The following is a 12720-nucleotide window of genomic DNA, read 5'->3' on the forward strand; positions in this document are numbered from 1 at the left end:
GATGCACATATACTGTATGTCACACACCACATAGCTATATTTTTTATGTACATTTTTCAGGGAACTTGATCATTTGTGTGTAGAAGTGGGACTCTGTATCTATGTATCTGGTGTTGGAGAGTAATCTGTCTGTCCCCAGGTTTCACTCCTCTAATCCTGGCTGCTACATCTGGTTTTTCTTTATTTTTACTATTTTCTACATTGTAGAATAATAGTGAAGACATCAAAACTATGAAATAACACATATGGAATCATGTTGTAACCAAAAAAGTGTTAAAAGTAGCCACCCTTTGCCTTGATGACCACTTTGCACACTCTTGGCATTCTCTCAACCAGCTTCACCTGGAATGCTTTTCCAACAGTCTTGAAGGAGTTCCCACATATGCTGAGCACTTGTTGGCTGCTTTTCCTTCAATCTGCGGTCCAACTCATCCCAAACCATCTCAATTGTGTTGAGGTCGGGTGATTGTGGAGGCCAGGTCATCTGATGCAGCACTCCATCACTCTCCTTCTTGGCCCTTAGACATCCTGGAGGTGTGTTGGGTCATCCTGTTGAAAAACAAATGATAGTCCATGACCAATTGAGTGACTCTTATTTTGAAATCTGAAATGGCGGGACTTTTATTTTAGTATGGCAAATCGAGGGACTATTGTTTTGAAATTGGAAATGGCATCACTTTTATTTTGGCATGACAAATTGGGGGACTCTTATTTTAAAGTGTGTTGGATCCAGCTCATATCCTCCTGGATGCTGGATGTAACTGAGCTGGATGCTGTATGTACTGTAACTCTGAGCCCGATGCTGGCTGTAACTCTGAGCCAGCTACTGGACAGTTGGTAGAGCCGGGTGCTAGCAATGCCAGGGTTGTGGGTTTGATTCCCATGGGGAACCAGCATGAGGGGTGGCAGGTAGCCTAGTGGTTAGAGTGTTGAGCCAGTAACCGAAAGGTTGCTGGATCGAATCCCTGAGCCGACAAGGTAAAAATCAGTTGTTGTGCCCTTGAACAAGGCAGTTGAACTACTGTTCCCTGGTAGGCAGTCATTGAAAATTAGAATTTGTTCTTAACTGACTTGCCTAGTTAAAAATGAAAAAGTATGCACTCATTAAGTCTGCCAAAATGTAAATGGTTGTGTAACTCTGAGCTGGATGCTATACTGGATGTACAGTAGCATTCCCATCAGTGTTACAACTCCTAACCTAGTGTAAATGGGCCAAGTTGTATCAGATTGTCATTTTTGATTAACATTTATTGACATTTATTTTCATTTCATCACCACAAGGTGGTGGCAAAAGGCAACCCTTTTCACAGTATGGAAACAGTGACAGTTTATATTCAGAGAGTTTGAGCTGAGTGTTTTGCATAGGCCTAATATAAAACAAATATCATAGCCTAATCTTGATGCTGATTAATCATTCCATGAGTCTTAGGCCTGACATATGTGGCATAAGGGAGTGGCATATCAAGTTAAGGTTCTGGTTTCATGGCAGACATTTTCTTTCTACAGATATACTGGAAATGTTTGTGTTCAGTGGTATAGTGGTACAAAAGATTAGTAGGTAAACCCTGAATACCCGTCATTGTGAGAAAAAAATCACGCTTCCTATACTTAGTGCATTTTTCTGCAAAAGGTGGGTAAACTTTTGGGCCAAAAAATGAACTCTCCTCTACACCATTGTATGTGATGCTGTTGCTGTTCTCTGTTCCTCTATATTTCATTAAGAAAAAATCTAAATGCTTAATAATTTTGTTAGATCAGCTGGCAGACCCTCAACCCTGGTCTTGTAAGAAGGAGGACCTTGAGTTCAGCTGTCAGTATCTGACCAATAAGAGGGCAGGAAGGATGTTCTCTCTGTCATGGATAGCAAAATGGACCAATCAGATGTTAAAACTCCACATAGCAACCCCAATCACAGCTACAGGAGGACTTGGTCGTGAAGGTAGTAGTGGTTACCCGCCCCCCACGCTATCTTGTAGACACATTTTTGTCTTGCTTGGCAAGCTAACCAGACCTTTCCCTCAATACCACATTACAATCAGATATAGCTAGCTGACGTTACATGTGATTCTGTAATTTCAAACTATCTTAGCTATGTTGATGGTTTGCTAAGCAAGTGTATATTTTGGGCACATTTGGAATACAATGCCATCTTCGATGGAAGGATCTTCCAGAGAAGGTGACCTGTTTACTGTGAAACATGAGCTGAAAAATGGTAAGTTGGCTAGCTAGCTAATAGTGATTAGCTAACGAATCGGTTAGCTAACTTAGTCTGCAAGTGCATCCGGTCAAGTCCAAAAAAGGCAGGGAAAAGTGCTTGCTAACCTAGCTAGCCAAGCTAACTTGACCGTCGTCACGCAGGGTGGGTATAATTTGTGGAACGTTCCAACGGGAATCTGTTCCAACAACTTCGTAAATGACAAGGTTGGTAACAAACAACGCATACAAAGTTGTATAGCGGCAGGATAAGATACAGGGTAGGGAGTGGGCTATTTCATTGTTTTTCACTCACCACGTTTATTTCGATAAATGTCTGTCCTCACTCTGGTAGCCTATGGACAAACATTAAGAATAAGCTACGTGGTGAGTTGATGCCTATTCGGCAGCTAGTTAGCTAGGTGAATTGATCATGTTACTTTGTGTGCGTTGATTGTTGGAAATCTTGTAACGTTACTTTACGACGTTTTTGTTACAGATTCCTATTGGAACGTGACACAAATTATACCCACCATCGTCATGCATGCTTTTTGGCGGCTATTTAAAATGGCTCAGGTTTTTTAACGGTGATATTCGCTGTCATTCAAACAAATTGACAACAAATAAGTTGGAGAACATCAAACACTCTAACGTTAGCGAACGTTTGAAGTATAACACCGAAGAGCGCTTGACAGGATGGCTAATGGCTAGCTGTTTGTGTCAGACGTTTTAAAAGCCTGTTTTCCCATTTGTGGTGGCTTGTATAAGTTAGAAGTGTAAGTTACAGCAGTAGGTAATATTCCCATCCGCATCGTGTGTGTTAAACTGCATTGTGGGTGTTAAATCATAGTGGCTATTTTGTGCTGCAGTCTGACAATAGCTATGCCATGGCTTTCAGGCTCAAGAACCTTGAGTGATAGCTGTCAGCTGAACACTGCACTCGCTGTCTGTATTTCAAGTTTGTATTGTCCCACCCCATCAATCATTTTTTTGAGGATGTTGCAATGTAGCCCAATCATTCATTGCAAGTGCAATTTCCTCTCTTTTTTTCTGTACTAAGAATTTGTGATCTTTATTTACTTAAAATGTTGACCAATTATGTTGACCTTCCCATTTTTCCTGTAGAAGGGAGGGTGGGCCCCATAGAGGGGAGGGTGGGCCCCATAGAGTACCACAGTATGGGGAGGGTGGGCCCCATAGAGTACCACAGTATGAGTCATAATACCTATAAAATCTAGCAATTAAACACGGAAATGGTTCCAATCGTTTACCACCTAATTCATTCAAAGATTTAGCTGTGCACCGACGCTCTCCATCCAACCTGACAGAGTTTGAGAGAATCTGCAGAGAATAATGGGAGAAACTCCCCAAATGCAGGTGTGCCAACTTTGTAGGGTCATACCCCCCCAAAAAGACTGAGGCTGTAATCGCTGCCAATGGTGTTTCAACAAAGTACAGGGTCTGAATACTTATGTAAATGTAGTATTTCAGTTTTTGATTTGTTATAAATTTGCAAACATTTCTAAAAAACCTTTTAGAAATATGGTGTATTATGTGTAGATTGAGTGGGGAAAAAGCTATTTAATCCATTTTAGATAAAGGCTGTAACATAACAAAAGGTGGAGAAAGTCAAGGGGTCTGAATACCTTCCGAATGCACTGTATCTGAGCAGTTCCTTAGCAGAGTAGCAGCCCATACTGTATGAGAGTGAAGACATGGCCTTCTTTAGCCTCCCTCTCACGTGTATCTTTTCTGTCTCTGTTTCTCTGTCCCTGTCTCTCTCCCTCACTCCATCTCCCCCTCCGCCCATCCACACTGCACAAGACAAAAAAATATGGCTACGAATGTATCTGTATATAAAGTGAAGTGATATATTCCACGCTGTTGCTTAATACACTGCTCAAAAAATAAAGGGAACACTTAAACAACACAATGTAACTCCAAGTCAATCACACTTCTGTGAAATCAAACTGTCCACTTAGGAAGCAACACTGATTCACAATAAATTTCACATGCTGTTGTGCAAATGGAATAGACAACAGGTGGAAATTATAGGCAATTAGCAAGACACCCCCAATAAAGGAGTGGTTCTGCAGGTGGGGAACACAGACCACTTCTCAGTTCCAATGTTTCCTGGCTGATGTTTTGGTCACTTTTGAATGCTGGCGGTGCTTTCACTCTAGTGGTAGCATGAGACGGAGTCTACAACCCACACAAGTGGCTCAGGTAGTGCAGCTTATCCAGGATGGGACATCAATGCGAGCTGTGGCAAGAAGGTTTGCTGTGTCTGTCAGCGTAGTGTCCAGAGCATGGAGGCGCTACCAGGAGACAGGCCAGTACATCAGGAGACGTGGAGGAGGCCGTAGGAGGGCAACAACCCAGCAGCAGGACCGCTACCTCCGCCTTTGTGCAATGAGGAGCAGGAGGAGCACTGCCAAAGCCCTGCAAAATTACCTCCAGCAGGCCACAAATGTGCATGTGTCTGCTCAAACGGTCAGAAACAGACTCCATGAGGGTGGTATGAGGGCCCGACGTCCACAGCCCAACACCGTGCAGGACGTTTAGCATTTGCCAGAGAACACCAAGATTGGCAAATTCGCCACTGGCGCCCTGTGCTCTTCATTGATGAAAGCAGGTTCACACTGAGCACATGTGAGAGTCTGGAGACGCCGTGGAGAACGTTCTGCTGCCTGCAACATCCTCCAGCATGACCGGTTTGGCGGTGGGTCAGTCATGGTGTGGGGTGGCATTTCTTTGGGGGGCCGCACAGCCCTCCGTGTGCTCGCCAGAGGTAGCCTGACTACCATTAGGTACCGAGATGAGATCCTCAGACCCCTTGTGAGACATATGCTGGTGCGGTTGGCCCTGGGTTCCTCCTAATGAAAGACAATGCTAGACCTCATGTGGCTGGAGTGTGTCAGCAGTTCCTGCAAGAGGAAGGCATTGATGCTATGGACTGGCCCGCCCGTTCCCCAGACCTGAATCCAATTGAGCACATCTGGGACATCATGTCTCGCTCCATCCACCAACAGACTGTCCAGGAGTTGGCAGATGCTTTAGTCCAGGTCTGGAAGGAGATACCTCAGGAGACCATCCGCCACCTCATCAGGAGCATGCCCAGGCTTTGTAGGGAGGCACGTGGAGGCCACACACACTACTGAGCCTCATTTTGACTTGTTTTAAGGACATTACATCAAAGTTGGATCAGCCTGTAGTGTGGTTTTCCACTTTAATTTTGAGTGTGACTCCAAATCCAGACCTCCATGGGTTGATAAATTTGATTTCCATTGATCATTTTTGTGTGATTTTGTTGTCAGCACATTCAACTATGTAAAGAAAAAAGTATTTAATAAGAATATTTCGTTCATTCAGATCTAGGATGTGTTATTTTAGTGTTCCCTTTATTTTTTTGAGCAGTGTATAATATGCCCCTGTTCTTGATTAGACAGTTTGGTTGATTCTGATGCCATAGCCAGCTGTAAAACACAGAAACAAGTTGTCATGCAGGAAGCCAGGCAGTGGTGTGAAGTACTTAAGTAGTACTTTAAATAATTTTTATTTAAGTGTTTTTTTGGGGGGGGGGGTTACCTGTACTAGATTTACTATTTTATATTTTTGACAACTTTTACTTCACTAGATTCCTAAAGAAATACATTTTCGCTGACACCCAAAAGTACTCGTTACATTTTGAATGCTGAGCAGGACAGGAAAATGGTCTAATTCACACACCTATCAAGAGAACATCCCTACGGCCTCTGATCTGACAGACTCACTAAACAGTGTGAGCGTTGGAGCTTGCCACTGGCTATCCGTAAATATAAGAAACAAGAACATGGGGCTGTCTGGTTTGCTTAGTATAAGGAATTTGAAGTCATTTATATTATAGTATATTTTAGCGATTGCAATTACTTTCGATACTTAAGTATTTTTTTAAACTAAATACTTTTAGCCTTTTACTCAGTGACTTTTACTTAAGTCATTTTCTATTAAATTAAGGTATCATTACTTTTACTTAAGTATGACAATTGGGTACTTTTTACACCACTGAGGCCAGGAACAATAAATAAAGTGGGTCTTTAAAAACAGGGGTCATGAAGAGAGAGAAATAAATTGGATGGCTGAAAATAGTCTGGTTTTCGCTCAAGGCTCTGTCTGTTCTGCTTTAGATAGGAGGGACTGCTGTAGTGCAGGCTATTTATTATCCTATTTTGTTACAATGTGCCGTGTCCTTGTATGTTGTTTTTAAACATTAGGTTTTAATGGGTGAAGTTGCATAACGTTTGCTCTCTTCTCACTCGGGGCATTTCCATGTGAAAAAAAGCCCCATGAGCACTGTTGTTATTCGGAGCACATCAAATTTGGTATAAAATGAAGGCGAAAAGTCTATATTCTTGTAAACTTAAGGCATATATGGGTGATTCCACGCCAGTGAGAGCAGAAAATATTTTTGGGTGTCTCTGATTTTTATGTCAATTCTCTCACAGAAATATAACTGTGAGGATGGACATGCATTTTTACATTTATATTACAAACCGTATATATTTTTATTGTTGTAAAAGTGGCCATTTTAGACCCTTTGTAGACCTATACACGCCGCCTCTAAGACCTTGCACCTCTCTGATTCAGAGGGGTTGGGTTAAATGCGGAAAAGATGTCAGTTGAATGCATTCAGTTGTGCAACTGACTAGGTATCCCCCTTTCCCTTATGATCCATGAACCGTTCATGTCATTACAGGCCTACTCCTTATAGTGTGCTCTAACTTGGAGTATGTTTAGGTTCTGAAATTCACATTTATTCAACATTATGAATATCTCAACTACCCTTCTTGATTTAGTTCATTTTTAGACATATTTTTTTGAAACAATATACTGTTTAAACATCAGATTTCCAGAGTGGACTCTCTGGTACTTTTAGTGATATGACCGACCCATTTTATACATAAACATTGACGGGTCAACTCATTATTAACCAATCACATTTCTCCTTTTAGGATTGCATATTCATCAAATCACCAGCAGAGGGAGTTCCCTTTGAATCCATTTACCATTCACTGTGCTTGTGGTCACAACATTTATCAGAACTTCAGAATTACTGGAGTCCACTGGAAATGTTATGTACTTGTAGATTATATTGTTCCAAACGATGTCTGAAACTGAACAAAATCAAAAAAGGGTATTTTGAGATTTCATTCTTTTTTTTTTGTTTAATAAATTAATGTGAAAATGATATGGACAGTACCAGTCAAGTTTGGACACACCTACTCATCTTTATTTTCACTACTTTCTACATTGTAGATTAATAGTGAAGATGTCAAAACTATGAAATAACATACATGGAATCATGTAGTAACCAAGAAAGTGTTAAACAAATCAAAATATATTTTTGAGATTCTTCAAAGTAGAATACTGTTACTGTATGATTCCATATGTGTTATTTCATCGATTTTGATGTCCACTATTATTCTACAATGTAGAAAATAGTGCAAATAAAGAAAAACCCTTGAATGAGGTAGGTGTGTCCAAACCTATGACTGGAACTGTATGTCCCATCACAATTCGATCTCTCGGAGATCTACGGGACAGTTCCTTTGACTTCATGCTATAGTTTCTGCTCTGACATGCACTGTCAACTGTGTTGCCATTCTATAGACAGAAGGCTTTCTAAGTCATGTCCAAACAATTGAATTGGCCACAGTCTAGGTGGACTCCAGTCAAGTTGTAGTGACATCTCAAGAATATCCGATCGAAGGAATTTGGATTCACCTGAGCTCAGTTTGTAGTGTCATGGCAAAGGGGTGTGAATATTTATGTCAATTAAATGTTTCTGTATTTCATTTTCAATACATTTGCAAAAATTTCCAAACACGTTTTAACTTTTTTCCTGATAGGGTATTGTGTGTAGATGGGTGAGAAAACAAATCAATTGAATCCATTTTGTTTTCAGGGTGTAACACAACAAAATGTGGGATAAGTAAAGGGTTATGAATACTTTCTGAACCGCACTGTCGAGAGCTAGTGCTGTTAGTTCGTTGTTCTCACATCACTTGTCATGCGTGCTGCCGTAGCTCTCCTTTCACTCACTCGCTCACTCAGCTGCCTGAAGCGGTCTCTCAGAACACACAGACCCCTCAGGCCCTCTACCTCCCTCCCTACCACTCACTTGGCAACAGCCTGTCTCACTGCCTGGTGGTCAGCAGCAGCAGGTAACAGTGGTGGTTCAGTGTTGGTCTCCCGCGTAGCATGCGAGTATTGTCAGGTTTGATTACAGGCCAATGTGTACATCCTTTGGCGTCAGGTAGCCTCGAGGTTAGAGCTTTGGGCCAGTAACCGAAAGGTCGCTGGTTCGAATAATGATGCTAACGAGGTAACAAAATCTGCCGCTGTGCCCTTGAGCTTGAGCAAGGCACTTAACCATAATCGCTCTACGGGTACTGTACAGTGGTGGCCCTGCAGGTATCTCAGGGGCCGTTGGGATATGAAACAACACATTTCCATTACACACTTGTGTGTAACAGGACAAATATAAGCACCCCCCAAAATTATTATAATAAAAAAAAAAGATATAGGTTTTGGCCGGAGAACCGCAGACATAGCAACCCTGGGGGCTGTGCGCACTGAAACTTGAAGTGCCGAATGATTTGTTTTTAGAAGCCCACAGCACAGGCATAGAAGTCGGTCGAAGTTACCCGAAAGTGTTTCTAAATCCCTGATGGGGAAAAATGAATGGTGGAGAAACGATTGGAACCATTTCCCTGTTTGACCGCTAGGTTTCATGGGTATTAATGACACCTCCCCTGTGGTGCACTATGCCGTTTTACTTTCTGCATCATCTCGCTGAGTCCACCTTTTTAATGTCAATCCCTGGTATGATCGGACCTCTGAGGTGGCCACTTTGATGTGGACAAAACTGCCCCAGTTCATCATAATATGAAGAAAAGTTGGCATAAGTGACTAGTTAGTATTTACCAGATCCTGCATATGATGAGCCTCCAGGCCTACTTACGAAGCAGCTCGATAGCCTTTGGCTTTGAGGCGGGGGTCTGGCTGGAAAGAATACCCAATCCACTCAAAAATTATTAATTAACAGTGAAATGGGACTGGGCTGTAACTGGATGCCCGGCTGGGCTGTCAGTCATTAGGTGTTATGCAGTCAGAACCTCTATCTCCATGTTGTCAGTGGCAGACAGCCTGACATGCATTGCTCTGGGGCTTCCAGCCAGCCAGTCAATCAGTGAGTGTCTACCAGAGGTGGTGACTGTGAGAGTGCGACAATGGAATTGATATACACATTGTGAAATAGTGAACTCTCTTTTTGTGTTGCACTTACGCAGTGAGTGAGTGAGCGAGCGAGCAAAGACTCTCTGTGTCTCTCTGTCTTGCCTGTAAGACAGCAGGAATGTGTTTGCTACAATAGACAGGCACGTCTTGAAATGAGCATGCCCGTTCTGCTCTGCGTGCTTAGAGACGTGCACACAGATGTGCGTGCACGCCAGCATAACACACGCAAGCGTTCCCCATGCTACCCGACATCAAACATCGTTTACAAGGCTACTAGCACACCCTCAAACTCAGATTACCTTCACTCTTGCTTGCGTACCTGCTATGCTCTCTTCTCCTTCTCACGCATGCCATGCATGCACACATGTCAGCCGAGGCTTAGCCTAGATATTCTACCCTTAACAGCTGCTCACTCTGCTTTCAGAGTTGTTTGTGTTCACTCCAGTGACACACATTAGGCTACCGCGATTTGGATAACAACATTGAATAATGCAGAAGTCATCAGTTTCGGCATTGAGAGACATTATTAAAAATGTCTTTTTTCCCCCCGATCCAGGCCAATGTTCTAGGCCTGGTGTGTATTGTTAAGCATTCATGGTACTTTCTTGTTTGTAAGCTAAGGCTCTTACCATCTTTGTCTTTCCACAGCCAACCTGACCGGCCACATAGAGCGGGTGGGCATCGAGAACTTTGAGCTGCTAAAGGTGCTGGGAACTGGAGGTGAGTGACAGGTCTAAAAGCCAATCCAGTGCTGGAAATTTTGTCACTGTTTTTGAGAAGGTGCATTCATTTTATCTCGCACCATCCGGTGCTCCAGGTGAGCTACGCGCTGAATGCTTTTGGCTGCAGAGTTTTAAAAAAAAAAACATGTTTTTCTTTCTTCTCTCTCAGCCTATGGCAAGGTGTTCCTAGTGCGCAAAGTGAGCGGTCACAATGCAGGGCAACTATACGCCATGAAGGTGTTGAAGAAGGCCACAATAATACAGAAGGCCAAGACAGCAGAGCACACACGCACAGAGAGACAGGTTCTGGAACACATCAGGCAGTCACCGTTCCTCGTTACCCTCCACTACGCCTTCCAGACGGACACCAAGCTGCACCTCATTCTAGGTCTGGGTCGCTCTCTCTTTCTGTCTCTCTCTCTCTGCCCCTTTCTCCTCTTCTTTCTCTTCTCGTTCTATCCCTCTCGTTCTGTCTTTTACACAAAGTTGTCATTTTACAAGGAAGACATGAGTATGAAGTATATGAAGTATGAATATCGAGTAGCAGAATGCAAGATTGTTGCGAAAGAAATTCAGCGTTTTCTGTGAGACTTTTCACCTGTCTTACGGTGAACTGAACTGACCCGTTGAATTCTGGAACTATACCGGCAATGTTGAAATGTAACGTCACGGAGTTAAGACGAATTGGCTCGTCCATACCCGTTTCATTGTTGTTATTGTTATTATGACAGATTATGTGAACGGTGGGGAGCTCTTCACACACCTGGTGCAGAGGGTTCGGTTCAAGGAGCAGGAGGTAGCTTTGTACAGTGGAGAGATGGTGCTGGCACTGGAGCACCTCCACCAGGTGAGTGTGGGTACTAGACCTACACTTCATTGTTTTGTCATTCCTGAACTTCATTAAGGTGCAATAGCTTTGGAGCTGTAGCCTAAATGCAGCTACAAACGTTTGCCGTTTCCTCAATCATTCATCACGCGTGTGTTATCACAACTGTCATACTTTCAGGTCCGCTTTCCCGGACACAGATTAAGCGTAGTCCTGGACTTAAAAAGCTATTTTCACTGGAGATTCTCCATGCTTTTTAGTCCAGGACTACGCTTAATCTGTGTCCGGGGGAACCGCCCCTGAAATACTTTCTGGATGAATTGCTGGCTGCTGATTCTACATTGTCATAGTCGAGCCTTGTAATGGCCTGACTGTTTTCTAGCTGGGGATAGTCTACAGAGACCTGAAGCTGGAGAACATCCTCATGGACTCCAGCGGGCACATAGTGCTCACAGACTTTGGCCTGAGCAAAGAGTTTGATGAGGTATGTATTACAGATGTTTGGCGCAACGGGGCCTACCCCAAACATCCATGTGAACGTTAAGACACAAAGGAGAGTTGTGCTTTTTAAAAAATGGTTAGACTGCTTACAGTATTAGGGTGCATTCACACTCGCGACGCATCCCTCGCAGAGTCAATGGATGAGTAGGGCCGGGCAATGTACTGTATTTGACTATACCGGTATTTATGCGCGGACCGGTTTGGGGAATTGCCAGGGATCTCGCAATACGATATTATCACGGTACTTAGGCGCCGATACGATGTGTATTTGCGATTCCATACTGTGATTTTCTTGCGATTCAATGTTCTAAAACTATTGCTTACCCATATCTCTGTTGCAGAGGGACAAGAGGGAGCCATGACTAAACAAGTTCTGATCAGTCATGGAAAGAGAAGGGCTATGGGCGGAGTTAGAAAGTTGGCTGTCTGAAGTATTAGAATGTAAATGTACTTTTAATCCATCTGTCTACATATTTCAAGATATGGCAAATGAGTGTGCAGTGAGATACCCGATGGGTTGGCCGATACTTTTCTCGTCAATCGCCTTGAAAAAAGATAGGCTTGAACTGGGAAATCAACCAACACTCAATCGTTAACACAATGGAAAGGTCAAATGCTTTGTTATCTAAATGTTGGAATGTGTGTGGGTGACAGAGAGAAACAAAATGGCTGCTGTTTGAGGCAATGTGGTGGAGAGTGATGGGGGTGTGTGAGCTTGTGTGCGTTTCTATGCTGGCGTTTCTATGTATTTTTTTTGGATTGAAAAAAGTATAGAAATGCTGAAAACAAATTTGCTCCCTATTTATAAAGAGGATGGAGGACAAACTATGAAGGAAAAATACTGAAGTTTTGGTGCAGGTACAGCCAACTAGCGTGAAGATAATATTGCGATACTGTCAAAATGATATGAAATATCGTCAAACATAATATCCCTATGTAACTATGGATTTTTTATTTTTTTTCCTTCCCATGACTAGTTTTCACTTTACCTTCTATAACAGTATTTCAATGTTTTGGTATGTTAAGTGTGACACGCAACTATGGCGCGTGTAATGTCCACTTTTATAGTTTACTCCCGTTTGTTACTTGGTAGTCCTCTCTCTCTCCTCCCTCTTACCACACCAAGCCCTGCCTGCCCCCTGTCACTCCAAAGAGATCAGTTGTTGTTGCTCGACCATGGAGTCACGAGCTCTTCACTTC

The 12720-nt window shown here is 42.8% G+C and overlaps 1 protein-coding gene across 5 annotated transcripts in view; it reads left to right on the forward strand.

The window, feature by feature from the left end:
- The first annotated feature begins 1913 nt into the window (after nucleotides 1-1913).
- rps6ka5 (ribosomal protein S6 kinase A5) overlaps nucleotides 1914-12720 on the forward strand; it is a 40601-nt gene continuing 29794 nt past the window's right edge. Inside the window, exons 1-5 of one of the 5 annotated variants that reach the window (XM_036954582.2) lie at nucleotides 1914-2212; nucleotides 10120-10191; nucleotides 10363-10581; nucleotides 10925-11040; nucleotides 11402-11503. In XM_036954582.2, coding sequence (XP_036810477.2) covers nucleotides 2143-2212; nucleotides 10120-10191; nucleotides 10363-10581; nucleotides 10925-11040; nucleotides 11402-11503 — 579 coding nt within the window. In that variant the 5' untranslated portion in view covers nucleotides 1914-2142. Of the gene's footprint in view, nucleotides 2213-9883; nucleotides 10046-10119; nucleotides 10192-10362; nucleotides 10582-10924; nucleotides 11041-11362; nucleotides 11504-12720 lie in introns of those variants that run through there. The other 4 variants (XM_090210931.1, XM_090210930.1, XM_036954583.2 and 1 more) reach the window with 4 other exon arrangements.

This window comes from Oncorhynchus mykiss, chromosome 19 (assembly GCF_057628025.1).
Source record: "Oncorhynchus mykiss isolate SJ-2025 chromosome 19, ASM5762802v1, whole genome shotgun sequence".
Classification (NCBI taxonomy): Eukaryota; Metazoa; Chordata; class Actinopteri; order Salmoniformes; family Salmonidae; genus Oncorhynchus; species Oncorhynchus mykiss.